At 36.4% G+C, this 16,221-nt stretch overlaps 1 protein-coding gene across 1 annotated transcript; it reads right to left on the bottom strand.

Annotated features, from left to right (window-relative positions):
- Window positions 1-894: 894 nt before the first annotated feature.
- LOC124406926 lies at window positions 895-16,006 on the bottom strand. Its single transcript, XM_046882612.1, has 10 exons — window positions 15,854-16,006; window positions 10,502-11,397; window positions 8,170-8,528; window positions 6,950-7,060; window positions 5,621-5,898; window positions 4,363-4,578; window positions 3,700-3,864; window positions 3,012-3,310; window positions 2,598-2,754; window positions 895-2,299 (listed from the first exon to the last, which is right to left on the bottom strand). Exons 1-10 carry the CDS (start codon window positions 15,915-15,917, stop codon window positions 2,109-2,111), a joined length of 2,736 nt encoding a protein of 911 aa, XP_046738568.1. The 5' UTR covers window positions 15,918-16,006; the 3' UTR covers window positions 895-2,108.
- Between the last annotated feature and the right edge of the window lie 215 nt (window positions 16,007-16,221).

The following is a 16,221-nucleotide window of genomic DNA, read 5'->3' as shown; positions in this document are numbered from 1 at the left end:
TATAAAATTGAAAATCGAAATATAAGCTTTCACCTAAGGTATTATACGGAAGTTCGTTACAAAAAATTAAAAAAAAAAAAAATGGAAGCACTCCAGGTGCTTTCCAGTTGTGTGTTTTTTCAATCACAGCTGTTACTTCTTTTAAGACGATCTTCTCAAAGCTCATCTTCTGTGTGCCCATAGCGGTCTGTTGCTCTTTGTGTTGCATTGGCATCGCCCAAATTGCCGAATAGTATCTCGTGAGGTCTCTTTCGTTCTAGGTATCGTTTCCCTTTTGGTTCTGGACCATGTTGTTCAATCCCCAATAGATGAGTTTCTCCTTGTTGGAGTATTACACGTTTCGGTTATGTTGCGCCTGTGATGTTTTGTATCTAACGTATCCAGGGTACTCCGGAAGGCAGGTGTTGTACCTTCCATGCGTCGAGTGAAACCTTAATCTTTGGAGTCCTGGTGGAAATTGTTTCTCTAGGCGTTTCAATGGTCTCTGTTGCGGGAGAAGTTTGACTTTTTCAGCCAATGTTACATCGTATCCCTTCAATGTTCTTTTCGAGTCGCTTCTGCCAGTTGGAGATTCTGGGTGTTCGGTGATGGGTTGCGTGTCTTTGGTTCTTGAGTTTGAACCCGCTAACCTTAGCCGCAGTTATGTCGGCAGGAAAGATGGCATTATGCATCATAATCATCATCATCATCATCATCATCATCATCATCATCATCATCATCATCATCATTATTATTATTACTTCAGTTCGAAACGAGTTTGAAGGCAGTCTAAACCCGGCTGTTTACAAATGGGGGTACTAAAAAATTATAGGGAAATCCATTGAGTGGAACCTCAGAAAACAATTGCGATAACTTAAAGTATGCACGTGCTTTTGAGCAAAACTTTCTATATATTCACTCTATTAAAATTTGGATACATTATTATTTATTTAAAAACACACGTGATTAAAAACATTCCAAGTTATACACACAGTTCGTTAATTGATTTTTTCTCGTGTTTTGTATCTACATTAGATCCAGGGGGAATCGTGTTTTAAAGTAGAATATATGCACTTGAATAGGAATGAACGTGTAACTACTATAATGATCATTTACAATGTATTTGGTAAACAATATATACAGGGTGAGCTAAAGTTCTGGAATTCCTGACTAACGTTCAAACGGGTGCATTTATTGAAATTAAATTCGAAGGGATTAATGTATGGGATCAAATAGGTACGATTTGGAGAGATTGGTAAATCCCTCCACATGCGGGGGGGGGGGGGGGGGGATGTGGGAGGTGAGATGAAAATCTAGAACGAACAGGGGTCAAGTGATGGCTAGTTTAAAAGATCTTTTCGAACAAAGCATCTTCACCAAATTTCAGCCATTGAAATGCGATGGTATTAAAACTATTACTTTCTTCGGAATAGCTTATAGAGTGGCCTTAAGAGCTTATATTTTGGATTCACTAAACAAATCAGTCTCAAATTTGGTGCGAATGTTCTGCTCAAAAAGGTCTTTGAAACTAGCCGTTACTCGCTCCTCCTCGTCGTTTAAGATTTTCCATCCATCCCTCTAAGTCTGGTTAGGTATTGCACACCCTTCCAAAATGTTCGTGTCGATGTCTGCACCCGTTAAAAAAGTACTCAGGGGTCCTAGTACTTTCGGTGCACCCTGTTACATATATATGTACAATGTACATGCATAGGACGACTCCAATCCGTGCTTGAGTGATCTTAAACGGTGAATTTGCCACGCTCTCTTCTATGCTTTACTTGAAATGAAACGTAGCTGGATATATATGCGTCAGAGTGTAAAATAATTCAGGATATATAATAATAAAACATTATCGTCAAAATATTGTACATATAATTAGGGTAAAATTCAGTTATTGAAAAGTGAATTTTGTCGCACCCAGGAGCTGGTTAACTGGTCTAGAAAGTCGTTGTAGTTACGTAAGGGTAGTTGAACGACCCTTTACTCCGTGGTTGTAAAGTAAACAGTGAGTAATTGTTTTTAAACAATCGATTCCTGCAGAAGCGACTAATCCTGGGTTGAAGATACCATAGATGGATAGAAGACTATACAATAGATCGTGAAAAAACATGCTAATTGTATGGTTATATTCATACTGCACTAATATAGGCAGCGCGTATCCACTCGCGGAAACGTCCAACATTCGTAAACGCTGTGTAATAATGATTGTCACACGTGTTTTGGGACACGGGGCTGACGCTAACGATACCACGCAGGTACCAGAGACCATCGAGTTGGAAACATAATCCACCGCCACTGTCACCCTCGCAAAGACTGGATCCTGAGAAAAAAAATGAAAAAACCATAGATATATATGAAAAGTAGTAATAGTAGTAATGTGTAAAATTGCAATTAGTTAACTTAGAAATTCTAAATAACAATTGAGATGGGAATGAAATATATATTATATATTCATTACCTACAATTTATATAAAATACAAATGAAATATGTATTTTGTAATTGAAATGAAACGTAATGCAAATTAGCATTTGCATTTATTATTTTATATTATTTCAATCCAATAGGTTCACAGGAATTTTGCATTCGTGTATACGATATATTTTTGATACATACGTACCGTTCAAGTAACCAGCACAAAATTTATCGGCTGTGACATAACCCTTGAACTCTTCTGGAACTGCAGATACACATTGTTGGTACGGGATAAAGGGCAAGTTTATCTCTTGAAGCTCTTCGCTCGGAACTCCTGCCGCGTTTTTGCCCCAACCCACGGCCTGTTTACAAGATAATTCTTATAGTTTAGTAACGTTTATCGACAATTTAACACATTAAAAACTGCAACATTATCTTTTTTCTCAAATCGTTGATAATGACCTTTTGCTCGCGATATTTGCATTTGCTTAGGATAATTTCTGTTTCAGATGAAGGATCTTGTTTTATTCGTGTTCACTATCAATGCTGCAAACAATATGTTTCTCTTTTTTTAACTTTTGATTCAGCCGATGGGATTGATTCGTCAGTGTTCACATACCTTTCCAGTTTTTCCACTCTGGAGCTGTTCTCTCTCGTATCTGTTGTCCCAATCCATGCAAATCGGACGGACCAATGTTGACAAAGTGAACGTGGTCTCCAGATGCACCAAAGAAATGTCTTCGGCAAAATTCCCGCTGGCTCCGTAGTACCTCGTTGCAACATCAATTTTTTTTACCATAGACTTCTGCACGTACTTTTCATGCGCGTTATAAGATCGGTAATGTTTACCCGCTGCTACAGCGTAATTGCTAGCATCTTCCACTTCGTTGACAGTATCGTCGTAGAAACAGTGCGCAGCTGTGAACGCATAACGAAAAGAGGATTGAGAAGAAAAATTGTATCAGTACAAAGAATATATTTAGATTCAAATTAAGCCGTGATTCATCGCTTATCGTCTGACTCGGCGTGATGTTTTAAAATGGGTTTTATACTAGTTGATTTTTTGATGATTTCATCGTTTGCTGCGATGAGTTTGCAAAATAACAAAAACAATGCAAAACAACGGGTTTTCCGTATTTTCACAGAACCTCACAAAAATTATTTTTATCACACAGCAATTTTACTATTTATTTTTACTAACTAATTCCCGCGATAAATTGTCGCCGCATATTGAATTATAAGAGTAACTACCGTAGGAAAATTTTGCAGATAAATTGCCAAATTGACGTAGCAATTCGGTTACCTACCGGATATAACGAGGACAGGGCTGATCAAGGTTCCGGCGCATATTTGCATGTAAGATCCGGCCGAGGTTCTCTGATAAATCCCAACGTGCCAAGGAAAAACGCCAAGTTTCGCCGTAAAACCGTTGACAATCAGAGTATTTCCGTGTGCCACTGCCGTTCCGCATTCTAAAATACACAAATATTAGCCCGAGTTGCAAAACTTTCACTTGCAACATAATTTCTCAAATTTCAACGAAATACACATTTTAATACATCAAAATCTTATTTTACAGTTAGTTATAAGCATGATGTTAAAATTCAGTGGATAATTTAGTTACAATGAAACGGGGATAATGAGAAATCAGTATCTTATTTATAATTGTTTTAAAACCTTAATCATCTTTGAATTATTATTGTTTTTCAATCAATTTCTATGGCACTCACTGTACTAATTTATTATTTGTTTCTTGCTGTTATCAAGTTTTAAAAACGATTTTTTTTGCGTTACAATCAAGAATTGAAAATTTCAACTTAAGGTATTGACATCGAATTTTCATTCGAAAATTATAAACTTGCCTGATTAAACAATCGCCGACAAACTCAACAATTAATGACTCCGGTTGACTCTGAATTAACATAATTATTGCAGGAGCATATTAAAATATTAAAAAATTGTTACTTTACCAGGCAGACAACGAAACAGGGTACGGTCCCAGACTCCTTCTTCAAGGCAAGTTAGATCCCTGTACACAGGATCATCTGCGAGTGGAAGTTTGTAGGAATGCTTGCAGGCTAATGTAGCCTTGGTACCCGGCGAGATGTTGGATTCGCAGGAAACGATCGCACCGTCAAGCTTGCAGATAATATCGACGCTGTTCGATTTCAGCGGTGAGCAAGTTTCTGAAACATTTTTAATACACACACAATTGTATTTTTGAATTCTCTAGTTTTTGCGATGTAAAGCTTTCATCCGAAAGAAATGCGAACATTTTTGTCTCGTATGGTTTAAATTTTATTCTTTACTCGACGGTTTAAAAAATTCTATGAGATATCTTTGGTTTGATGTTTGAAAGACTTTGCTTTTCGTTTGCGATTTCCTGATCCAGATCGAAACAATGTGTTTCATATCGTATCTCAAATATATGCTAGAAAATTGCTGGAAGGGAAGCAACAAACATTGTTCTTGATTTATTTCTGCCATCTAATCACATTTGTATGTCAATGAGCGGTAAAAAACAGAAACAGCAGGTCCTCAGAGTTTAGTGAGTCGAAAATTAATTGATTATTATAATAGTGTAGTCAAATTAATACGTATATTACAGTCGAGATCGGTATCTAAGTCTTTGTCTATGATTTCATTTTTCTATTTTTCTACTTTTCTACTTTTGTATTTTCAAAGACACTCTTGTAGCTAAATATATTAATTTGATAAATACCGAACGTACAAGTATCTCCTAATAAAACGAAGAAAATGGATCGATTTTTGATCAATCAACCTCCTTAAGGGGATGCTATACTCGATTTCGACGTGGACTTACAATTAGATATCTCTAAATATCCAAGTCCACAAATCACGCACACCAAACAGAAATAACAGCCAGACTCTAAATACAATTCTGGCCAAAACCACACCAATTCATTTTGATTTTATGCAAAAATGAAGATACGGCATAAAAAATGCGAAACCGTGATCGCAATTTCTTATTTTTCAGGTAATTTCTCTATTTTTGAGTAAATCCAAAATATATCAATGTGTCTTTATTCAGAATTGTATGAAAAATATTGCTTTTACGCCCTTCTTGAATCGCCATGCATAGCCTCAGATAATAACCAAAATAGAAGACATTCAACCCAGTCGGTAACGACGGACTATAACATTCCCTTAAGATGAAATCTCCGATCACGTTTGCACAATATCGTACATGTGATCGTGTAAACTCACTGACGCAAGTTGGGGGCAGGTACCACGCCTTGTTATGACAAAAAGAAACATTGTTGCCCTTCAGATTGTAGCCCTCGTTACAGCTGTACGTTAGGAAGCTGCTGAGGGCGACTGTAGATCCTGGGGTGGGCACACATGGTCTCTTGCATGAGTCAAGTTCATACCGCCCTCCCGTTGGTTGTTCCGGCAGAATGCAACCACTTGTGGCACTAGGGTGTGCCGAACCGGTTGGTGCCGCTGTGGTGTAATCGCTAGATGAACCCTGGTCTGGACGGTTTCTAGAAATCCAAAGACCGGTAGTTAATACTCAGCAAACTACATCAAGGAAAATTTCATATGTGATAGTAATCTTAATCGTAATCGATTACTTTGGGGTGAATGTCACCCAAAACGTTTTTCAAACTCCTCGTAGAGTCCCTTGGTCATGAAAATGGGCCTCGTGATGCCATTCTTCGCGCGAAATAAAGGCATTTTTTGACATTTTTCGAACCTTCTTTAACTTTGCCGATGTTTTACAATATTTAAAGAATTAATTTTGGTTAGGAAAACTGAGATGGATTTTTTTGCGGTCCTTAAAGTATACTTATATGTATTTTTTTTTTAAATTTTTAGAACTCGTTTTGGAAGCAAAAAATCACTTTTGGGGCGATTTTACCCGGTTTTACCGTTATTTGATTCTACTGAGGTGTAACCGATTAGGGTTAATAGTAATTCAAAAATTCTAACAAAATGGGTTGAGCTAAAATAACGGCATAAATAGTTATGGAAATATTCAAGGAATTGTGTCAGAAGTAACTATTAGGTGTAATTACGATTGGAAATACTAAATTTTCTGCTTATTGAGTTGAATACATTTTTGATTTAGTTGAATAAGGCATTGAAATCAATTTATTGTTTTAAAGTAGGGCAAACAGTGCAGCTTAGGTATCTTGGAAGAAATATTGTCTGAAAATCATACCTATGCCAAGCCAAAATCTTATCGCACAAGATCACATTCAAGTTCTTAGTTTTTTCTTTAAACAGTAAATAACTGAAATCGTAAAATGAATGGGGTGAATTAATTTTGAGAAAATCGGCGATCGACTCAAATTCTGTTTTTAAGTCGAATTGGGGTCGGCTCTCTATAAGTTGACAATATGTTGACTTAAACCGGGTCTCAAGTCAACTATGTGGATACTTCACGAAACTCCAAGTTGACTCATCTATGAAGCTGATAACGTTTTGCGCCAGTTTCGTTTGTCGTTTGGTGGGGCTTTTGTTTGATTTTTGTTACCTCATTATAGATTATAGTCTTAGAATTGAAAGTAGCTTAGAATTTAAAAAACTTACTGTCCTGAGTAGCAGTTGTTTTCATCGGAGCCATCTTGGCATTCGTTGATGCCGTTGCATCGGGCGTTCCTCGGGACGCACTCTCGGTTCTGACACGTGTACTGGTTTCCACTGTAGACAATAATCGTCAGATTATGCAATTGTTATTTAGAACCTGCGTAAGAATTCTTCAAAGATTTTTCCTGTAGTTCAAGTAAAAAAAAAAGAGACAGAAATGAAAAAAAAAAAAAAAAAACTTTTTCCTCGTTAGGTATTCCATGTGAAACTTACATCTTCAAATTCTCACCATTTTTATATCCTTCACCTACTTTGCGTGTTATTCTACACGGAAAATACAGGAATACGTGTCTTTTTATTTCGTAATTTGTCACAGTAACCGAATCGCAATGCGCTACGATTCCGTTACAAGTAAATAAGACTTCGACATGCTTCTTATAATTATGTTTTACCGTGAGTTTGAGTATATATACTTAAAAAGTTTCTGCTTTCTCGCATATAACCGTCTGGAATATAAAAGACTAGAAATTTTTGTTTTTAGGTACTTTGAACTATTTGCAGTTTCTGAAATGAAGAATTTTTAACCTTTGAATTCGGAAAGTATTCTTTCGCATCCTTTCGATTAACCTCCCCTACTGACAATATTCATGTGTTGGATCATAAAATGTTCTGAGAAAATTCAACATGTAATTTGTTACATGATTTATCTTGAAAATTCGATAAAGTATACAAGAAATTACATAGTAAATTGCAAAAGCACGAATCACCAGATATATTAGATCAAAAGTATAGATCGTATAGTTCCCAATACGTTTGACTATACGATTTTTTATCTAGTATATCTGTTCATTCGTGCTTATCTAACTAATTATATGGTTTCTTGAATATTTTATCCAATTTACAAGATAAATCATATAATAAATTACATGCTGAATTCTTTCAGAACATTTTATGATCCAACACATGAACATTTTAATCAGGGTAGGGTCAACAGACATTTTATACACTTTACATTGCTCACGATCTGATTCCACATAACATTATTCTACACGGCTATTATTTCACTACTTATCCCGAATGGAAAAATTCGTATTAAATAATCCCTGAGTCGAATACCGTCTTCTTGAATAATACTCTATGGAATAAGGTTGTGTGAAATGTGTTTATATGGAAGATCGGATGCCTGAGGCGAATTTATTTTATTATCAGATCCTCCTACTTGCCGACATTTTTTATTCCCTTGTCCTTGGTTTGACTGCGGTTGTGACTCGGTGGATACGGCATTGTAAGGGTTGATTCTATCTTCGTCACGGTTTTGGCTCCCCGACTGTTGAGCATTATTTCCGTTGTTCTGTTGGCTATTTGTAGTCTCTCCAGGTCTCCCTGCGTTGTTTTGTCCTGGTCTTGAGTTTTGGTTACCACTGTTCTCAGTTATCGGTCTATTATAATTCTGCTGCCCTGGACGTTGCTGGTCAACGTTTTGCCCACGTTGTCCTTGCGACTCACCACCGGGCCTGTTGTTTTGATAACCTTGAGTTTCTTCACCAGGTCGTAATCGTTGCCCTGATGTTTCAATTCTATCCTAGTGGAAAGAAGGTTAATTTAAAAATTTCCAAAATAGTCAGTGCGAGTGATAACTTTTTTCGAAGTCCTTTATCTATACTAAATTTTGTCTACGAATAATAAACTAAATTTCTCTTATTCATTTAAAATTATTTTAGACAAAGCTACGGTAGACTTTAACAGTGATTCTGAAATATATGTAGATCGAGGAACGCGGCTGTTTTTTTTACTTTGAAATTTGCGATTTGCTGCAAACTGAATCCGTTAGTCAATCAATAAATAAAAACGAATCGTTCAAAATTACGGTTTTCTTATCGGTTCTATCGAAACAAATTCGAAATAAAGGCTTGGAGCATAAAAATGTATCGGAGATTTTTTGTTCGTCGTGAAAGATTTTAAATTACGAAGATGTTCAAAATTTTCAATTGCAAAATTCAAGTTACAGAATGCAAAAACAGCCTAAGAAGGGGTCCTTTTTAAATGCCTGTAAAACAATATTGAATTTTAACATATGTTTATGAAGATCCAGGTTTGAGTGCTTCGATCTATCCTGAATATACACCCAAAATCCCGTTCTCGTGCGAGTCTTAGTTTCTGCAAAATTTGACAGGTATTTTCTGCTAAGGTATTCAACCAATTACGATGAAGTTTAGAGCGTTGAGAAGATGATTTCAAGTACTTCACCCGTACTTTCCACCAAAAACGAAGGAATTTAAATATTGAAATACAAATTACGTAAAAAAATAATTACAGATATTTTTTTTTTTTGCAATTAAAAAATTATACAGCTTGACCTCTCAATAGTTCCGCTTCCATAGTTTTAATTGCAAGAGTCTCGCCGGCGAACGCGGTGGTACGTAGTAAGGAAATACCGATTCATAGAAAAACTCTTTCCCTTTAATCTCTGCCCGGAACTTTTTAAAGGTCGGACTCTGTTTGAGAAATCATGAATTTACTCGGAAGCTTGTCATCACTTGTTGCTCTGGCCCAGAGAATTGCGGTAGAAGTTTTGTACACATCATTTTGAAAAAAGAAGCAGCTGGATAAGTGCCGTGTTTCCTGAAAAGCGTCGAATTTTTGAAGACGATTTATTTAGTAGCGCACGGCTGCCAGGATCAAGCTACGTATAATAATTTTAATCTATCCACACCTGAGCTGGGAATCTTTGTATGCTCTAAGCTGGTTGAAATATTAAATATTTTTGCCGGATGATGTTTTTTTTTTTTTAATTTAGAAGATATTAAAAATAAAAAAAGTCTGTTTTTTACGATCGTTTATGAAAGAATATTCTGTTCAGGATATATATATATATATATATATATATATATATATATATGGCTGTTCCCGTTGCTCCTCTAGCTCGGCTTGAACAATTTGCAATATATTATCTACAATAATGTTGCAGAAACTAACTTTCGCACGAGAACGGCGTTTCGGGTATAAATTCAAGATAGAACGAACCACTTAATCCTGCATTTTCACAACCATATGTTGATATTTAATGTTCTTCTAAAGTCATTGAAAAAAGAGATCCTTTCGTAGACTGTTTTTGTATTTTGCAATTGAAAATTTACAAAAACTATATCATTAAGAAAATTTCACGACGTACTAAAATGTCCGATACATTTGTATGCTCAACACATTAATTTCGGAGTTATTTCAATAAATTCGACAAGGAAACTGTCATTATGCACTATTTGTTTTTATTTATTGATTGACTGCGGGTTCAGTTTCTAACGGCTCACGAATTTCAAAGTATACATAACTTCATGACATGACAAGCCGAAGCACTGGTTAACTGCTTCAAGGAACATGTGTGTTTTGTTGTTTTATTCGAAATCATTCATACGAGTACTAAAACTTGAATTCTTAAAATTCTTGAAAGACACAGTCGAAAGATAAAAACTTAAAATGAAAAGCACGTCTGCGGATTCTCGCAGCTTGAATTCAAGAATATTATCATCAAGAGTAATCAAAGATCATATTTTCAACCTGGTCAGGTCTTCCATTTTGAAAACCCTGCGATTCTCCAGGCCTATTATTATATTCCCCTCCTTGTAATCCTTGCGTTTCGTCACCAGGTCTTCCATTTTGGAACCCTTGATAATCCCCAGGTCTCTCCCCAGGTCGTCCACCAGGTTGTCCCGATCCCCCATCGCCAGGTCTTGAATTTTGAAAGCCATTCGATTCCCCTGGTCTCGCATTATTATACGATCCAGGTCGTTCTCCAGGTTCTCCTGGCGGCCCAAATCCTTGATCAGGTCTCCCAGGTCTATCCTCAGGTCTTCCCGATGGTCCAAATCCTTGGTTGGGTCTTCCCGGTGGTCTCCCACCTTGGAGACCTGGAGGATTATTGCCCGGCCGCCCTTGGTGTCCTGGCGGCCGTCCTTCGCCGGGTTGAGGTCTACCTGACTCTGGTCCCTGAGGTCCTTGACCTCCGTTCGGTTGCGGGCGTGCCTGGTAATTCGGCCTGTTGTTGTAGGGATCATTTTGCGCCGAGTTTTGTTGTCCTCCACCGCCTGACCCAGAGTTCTGTGTTCCACCGCCAAGTCCTAAAACGTTGCCTGAAATTCCCAGTCCGCCGGTCTGGATGCCCAACGATATCCCCATGGTTCCACCAAGGTTGTTCAAGGTTCCGGTGCTCAACGGCCGGGCTTGCACGCCGAGTATCTGCCGCCCTGAAGCATTATCTCCTGCGTGGAGATCTGGAGTATTCTGTTCATCTCTGTAATCGCTATTGGTCATTCGGTCTGAAGTCCTGGTACGTCCTCTGTTGCTGTTGCTGTTGCTGTTACGGCGATTCGATCCTCCCAGTGTTTGCGTCAGAGATCCTAGAGAAAGCTGTCTTTTCTCGCGTTTCTCGATGGGTAGATCTGACGCCACGTCATCTATGAGAACAGAAAAACTCTGGGAACTTGTATCGCTGAAACGTTTATCGATAAAAACCTGTACTTCTGAGACTGCTTCAGCCTCGAGAGAAAAAAACAAAAAAAAAAACACACACACACACACAAATGCTTGGGAATTTCATACGTAAAACCGGTATAGGTTGTTATGATCTTGAGGCCCCGATCTCTACATATTCAAGGTTCCGGCTTCTGTGTCGGATCACACGCATGTGATGACAGACAACTTGTGAATGTATCGTGTGTGTGTGTATATATATATATGCATATATACAAATGAACTTTTTATTCAATTTAACAGAGTGAATACAATATAGATAGATATATACGCGGAGGGTAGTTACCAGTAACATTTATACCTTCGGAATTAAATAGTTGGGAGAGAATTTGGCGAAGCATATGGAAATCCGAGGTCAGAACCGACTTGAAACTGCTTTGAAACTTTTATTTTTATTTTTTTCATTATCACACAGGTTTAGGTACCTACACAAGTTCCTTAAGCGGGAACTAAAAGTTCAGATTTTAAAGAGAATCTATAAGCCAAAGATAACTCCAATCCAGGGTCGTTTTACCGTGGAATCAATCTTTTATTAATCATGCAAAAATAGCCAACGTTTCTGCGAGTCGTGGCAACAGATGAGAGTATTTCATATGGTTGCTAGTCGGGGGTTAGGTTAGGTTCGTTTATAGGTAAGGTCATTAAATTTATATGTAGTTAGTATTAAATAAAATATATTTAATAACCGAAAATGGTATGAAAGTTTGAACAGCTTTATTGCGTTTGATAGAAAACATAATATCTAAATTTGAACTTAAAACAGACCCAAGACGAGATTTACTTTGTAATTATTTACTACATGATTTTTTTTTGGACCTAATTACACAGTTTTTCCCCGATAAATAGCAGGAACTCACTATTAGAAGAAAAAAAAAATCGGAATAATGGTGGATTAATCAACTGACAACAGCTGATTTTTTTTGAGCGTTGAAACACCTTTATTATATAATTTATGGTTTTTTTTTTTATTCTAGGCTTCCATATTTATTTAAAAACATGATTATGCTTATACGGTCTTAAAGGTATGTCGACCTTCGTTGTGTTCTGGCCCAATAATTGTTTGAAGACCGCAGTTATATCTTACTAGCTGCAGACGGTCAAATTTATTGTATTGCAACACGCGATATTGTAAAGATGCAAAGTTTCATTTATTGTGCAATAAAAGGCCCGTCATTTTCTTCGATCATTCTTGAATTACATGAATAATTTTATAGTTAGACTGTGGTAAACACACTTGAATACAGAAAAAGTTCTCTCAATAATTGATGAACATCCTAATGGAATATTTTTTGTTAACTTAACATCATTCCAGTGGATTATTATTATTATTTTGAAATAAAATTGAGTACCATTTCGCGCACAAAAAGTGGAAACAGTTGTTGTTCTTCGGTTTCGCATATTATAGCTATCTTGAACATATCTGACAGCGGCATTTTTCATGTCTTTTATGCAATCGACGTTACTGCGTAATTATTACTTAACTACTCGTTTAACCATACGAGTATGATCAGTTTTATATTTTTGTCAGCGCTTTACACGTTACTTTGAAAATTTTTTGTCACAAATATTTGTAGAACAAAAAAAATTGCGTATTCTAAATTTCAACTGTTCTTACATTTTTAGCTTAGCTGAAATTGACTCATGCGAGCACTCATGGTATGAAAATCATGATGGTTTCTACTATCGTGAACAAGTATTTCGAAAATCTGATTATTTCGTCATTTTATATGTCCTAAACCGTGTAAAAAAAATCTTAATACCTAAGTTTGGTTCTATAAAAAATTAAGCGTCTTAGTTTGAAAAAACTGGAATCATTGCTAAGCGGTTGGTTAATAATAATAATTATAACGTGGATTCGTGGAAACGTTTTAAACGCTTAATTTAACACAGGGTAAAAGCGCCGACATTTATGCAATTTAGGTTACATCATACCGATGTTTTTAGGAACGCATAAATACATCTAATCGAACGCCATTTGTCTCCTTGTTTAATCAATAGATTCCGACTTAGCAAATCCAAATATGATCTCAAATCAAAAATGCAAGGGAGGGAGTAGATTTTTTAGTCAGTATGGAAAATTGTTACAGATTTTATTATAAACATCTCTGACCCAATTCTGCCTGATTAATAATATATCTACTTCGCAGAAATACTCGAAACATATATGTATTTAACCTTTAGAGATATCAACAGTTTTCGGGTGAACAAAACAAGAAATATGTGTGAAAAATACAGATGAATAAATTAATGAACGTTAGTATTAAAATCGTGGATGGACTTATTTAACCTCTGTCTGACACAACGTCACACTTCGGGGTAATCTAATCTAATCTTCCGAAATACTGACAAATCGAAAATAAGTATGCGTTACCATGACCCGATCGTTTCAGGTTCACTGGAAACTGTTTTCGAGAGATATACAGTAGACAAATATGTATACTAAACTTAACTTTGAGTTTTGACATCGCAGACATTCGATTACGTTACGTAAATAATGTAATGAACATGCCGCCTATATCGAATTAAAGTTGGCAGTCATATTGATAATGACAAATGTGCAGGAAAAAAATGTCGCTACTGCGACTATTCAAGTTTTTGCGAAGTAGAACACTAGTTAAGGGGACACGTCAGTGAAACTCTAAACTTTTTCGATTTGCTTAAAACTTGAACTCATAATAAAGCTCCATACAACAAGTGTTTTTCACTTTGTTCCAATCGGTTACATTCCACATGTGTCGAGTTATTATTTAAAATAACGTCAGAAAGTGGCGTTTTTCAAAAAGCTCCTTGCATCACAATTCTCATTGTAAAAATCTGAAAAAATTCCACAGCCATTAGAGAAACGTAGAGAATAAGAGTTGTGACGTTTCCTCTTAATGAATAATATAGTTTTGTATGAATATACCGTTGTGCTGAGGTCGATACACGCAAAAAGATTTGATATTCAAACACAGACACTGTTGCTTATCAATCGTTCTCTACATAAGCGCTCGATGTTTATCACCGACGGTTAAATTGCAAAAAAAAAAAAAAAAAAAAAAAAAAACTTTGCCCGTAAAGGACAAAAAACGAAAAAATAAATAAACAATTAAATAAATCATAATAACAAAATATGAATAACAAAATTGTACGGCATTGTAAATGCGACAAAGGTCTTTTTACGAAGAGTTTAATTTCAGACGAGTTTTTTTAACTGCTTTTTTGTCTTCAGCCTCTCATCGTTATAATTATTTTCATTCGTTTTACTGCCGGTAATTATTCATTAATTGATATATATCACGGCATTGAACAACTAAAAAACATTGACACGATTTAATTGAAAGTGCAGCGCGCATTGTGGTAGAAATGATAATTGAAATTAAACGAGAAAAAAAAAAAAAAAATTCTTTCGCAGAATGGTGCAATACTCAGCTTTTACTGATTGTATCGGTAAGAAGCTTAGAAAGAAAGAAGAGAAATGCATTTGCTGAAATGCGGTAGAGAAAAAAGACGATAAAAGATGTACGAAGAATCTTTGCTTTGAAAAAAAAAAAAAAAAAAAAAAAAAAAAATCACGTGACAAAAAGGTTTTTCATTTCGTGGTAACGAATTAGTTTAAGGATGGAAACAGTCGTAGGTCGTTAATCATTTGGAATGGTATAGATATACAATATCTTTATAATGCATTCCTGTTACTGTCACGTAGTAAAAAAAATTACGGATTTCGCGAAACACGCAAAGGAAGGGGCAAGTTATACCGAATAATAAAAGTTGTGTGCGTTGATCATTTGTGGTACTTTTGTGGAATGTGAATGGTAAGCCAAGAAATGTGTGGCAAACGGAATATTACCAAACGATTGTACCATCACATTCGTTCGAAACTTTTATACATTCTATATATATATGAGCGAGCAACATCGCTCTAACGATTGAAAAATGCAATTAATGAACACTGTCAACTCGTGTAGCCTGTACGTAAAAATCTTTGGTACACTGAGTCACGGTATTGAACCAACACATATGATTCGATCGATTTGCACTTTCACTTTGACGTATATATATATGAAGAATTGACTTTACTATCTGTCAGTACACGGAGAGTATTCACGTATATTGCCTTGATTTTGAAACAAAGTTTTGGAGAAATTCAATCGGCACATTCACAAACGCCAACTATCATGCGGTAGTGAATGTCAGATAAATCATAGAGTGACGAGTACAGGCACTTTAAGAAAAACCAACGAAATAGATCGATACAACAAGCAACAATGTCGTGGAGTATTTTCAATTTCGTATTACGTAATGTCTGTCATTCTCTGATGTGTACGAGCTATGATCACACAAGAAGATCGTCACTTCGATGACCTTACCGTGTGTAAACGACAGGTAGTAGGTACTCACTGCACAATGTCTCGGCGACGGCTGCAGCGACCAGTAAAACAGAGATGCAAGTATCCCACCGCATGTGGAAGGCAAGGTGCAGTTACCTACACTTTGGCACTTGATGGAACTTGATGGAACTCTTTCGAACACCTTTGTTGGATTGTATTCCTGTCGGAGAGGATTATGTCGCAAAGCTCACAAACTCACAGTGCTTGGTTATTATAAGAGATGTCCGAGTAACGATTCCACATCGGACGAAGAAACGGGATTACCAACGCGGTCGTACTAATCTACTAAACTATTCTCAGTCTCTTTCCTATCTGCGGCTGTTCCGTTCTCGTCTGACCGAAGTTGCACGTCCCCGTCTCTTCTTCCGTCGTTGGACA

Source organism: Diprion similis, chromosome 6 (genome assembly GCF_021155765.1).
Source record: "Diprion similis isolate iyDipSimi1 chromosome 6, iyDipSimi1.1, whole genome shotgun sequence".
Classification (NCBI taxonomy): Eukaryota; Metazoa; Arthropoda; class Insecta; order Hymenoptera; family Diprionidae; genus Diprion; species Diprion similis.
The sequence above is the reverse complement of the archived record's forward strand: the minus strand, read 5'-3'. Positions and strand labels throughout refer to the sequence as shown.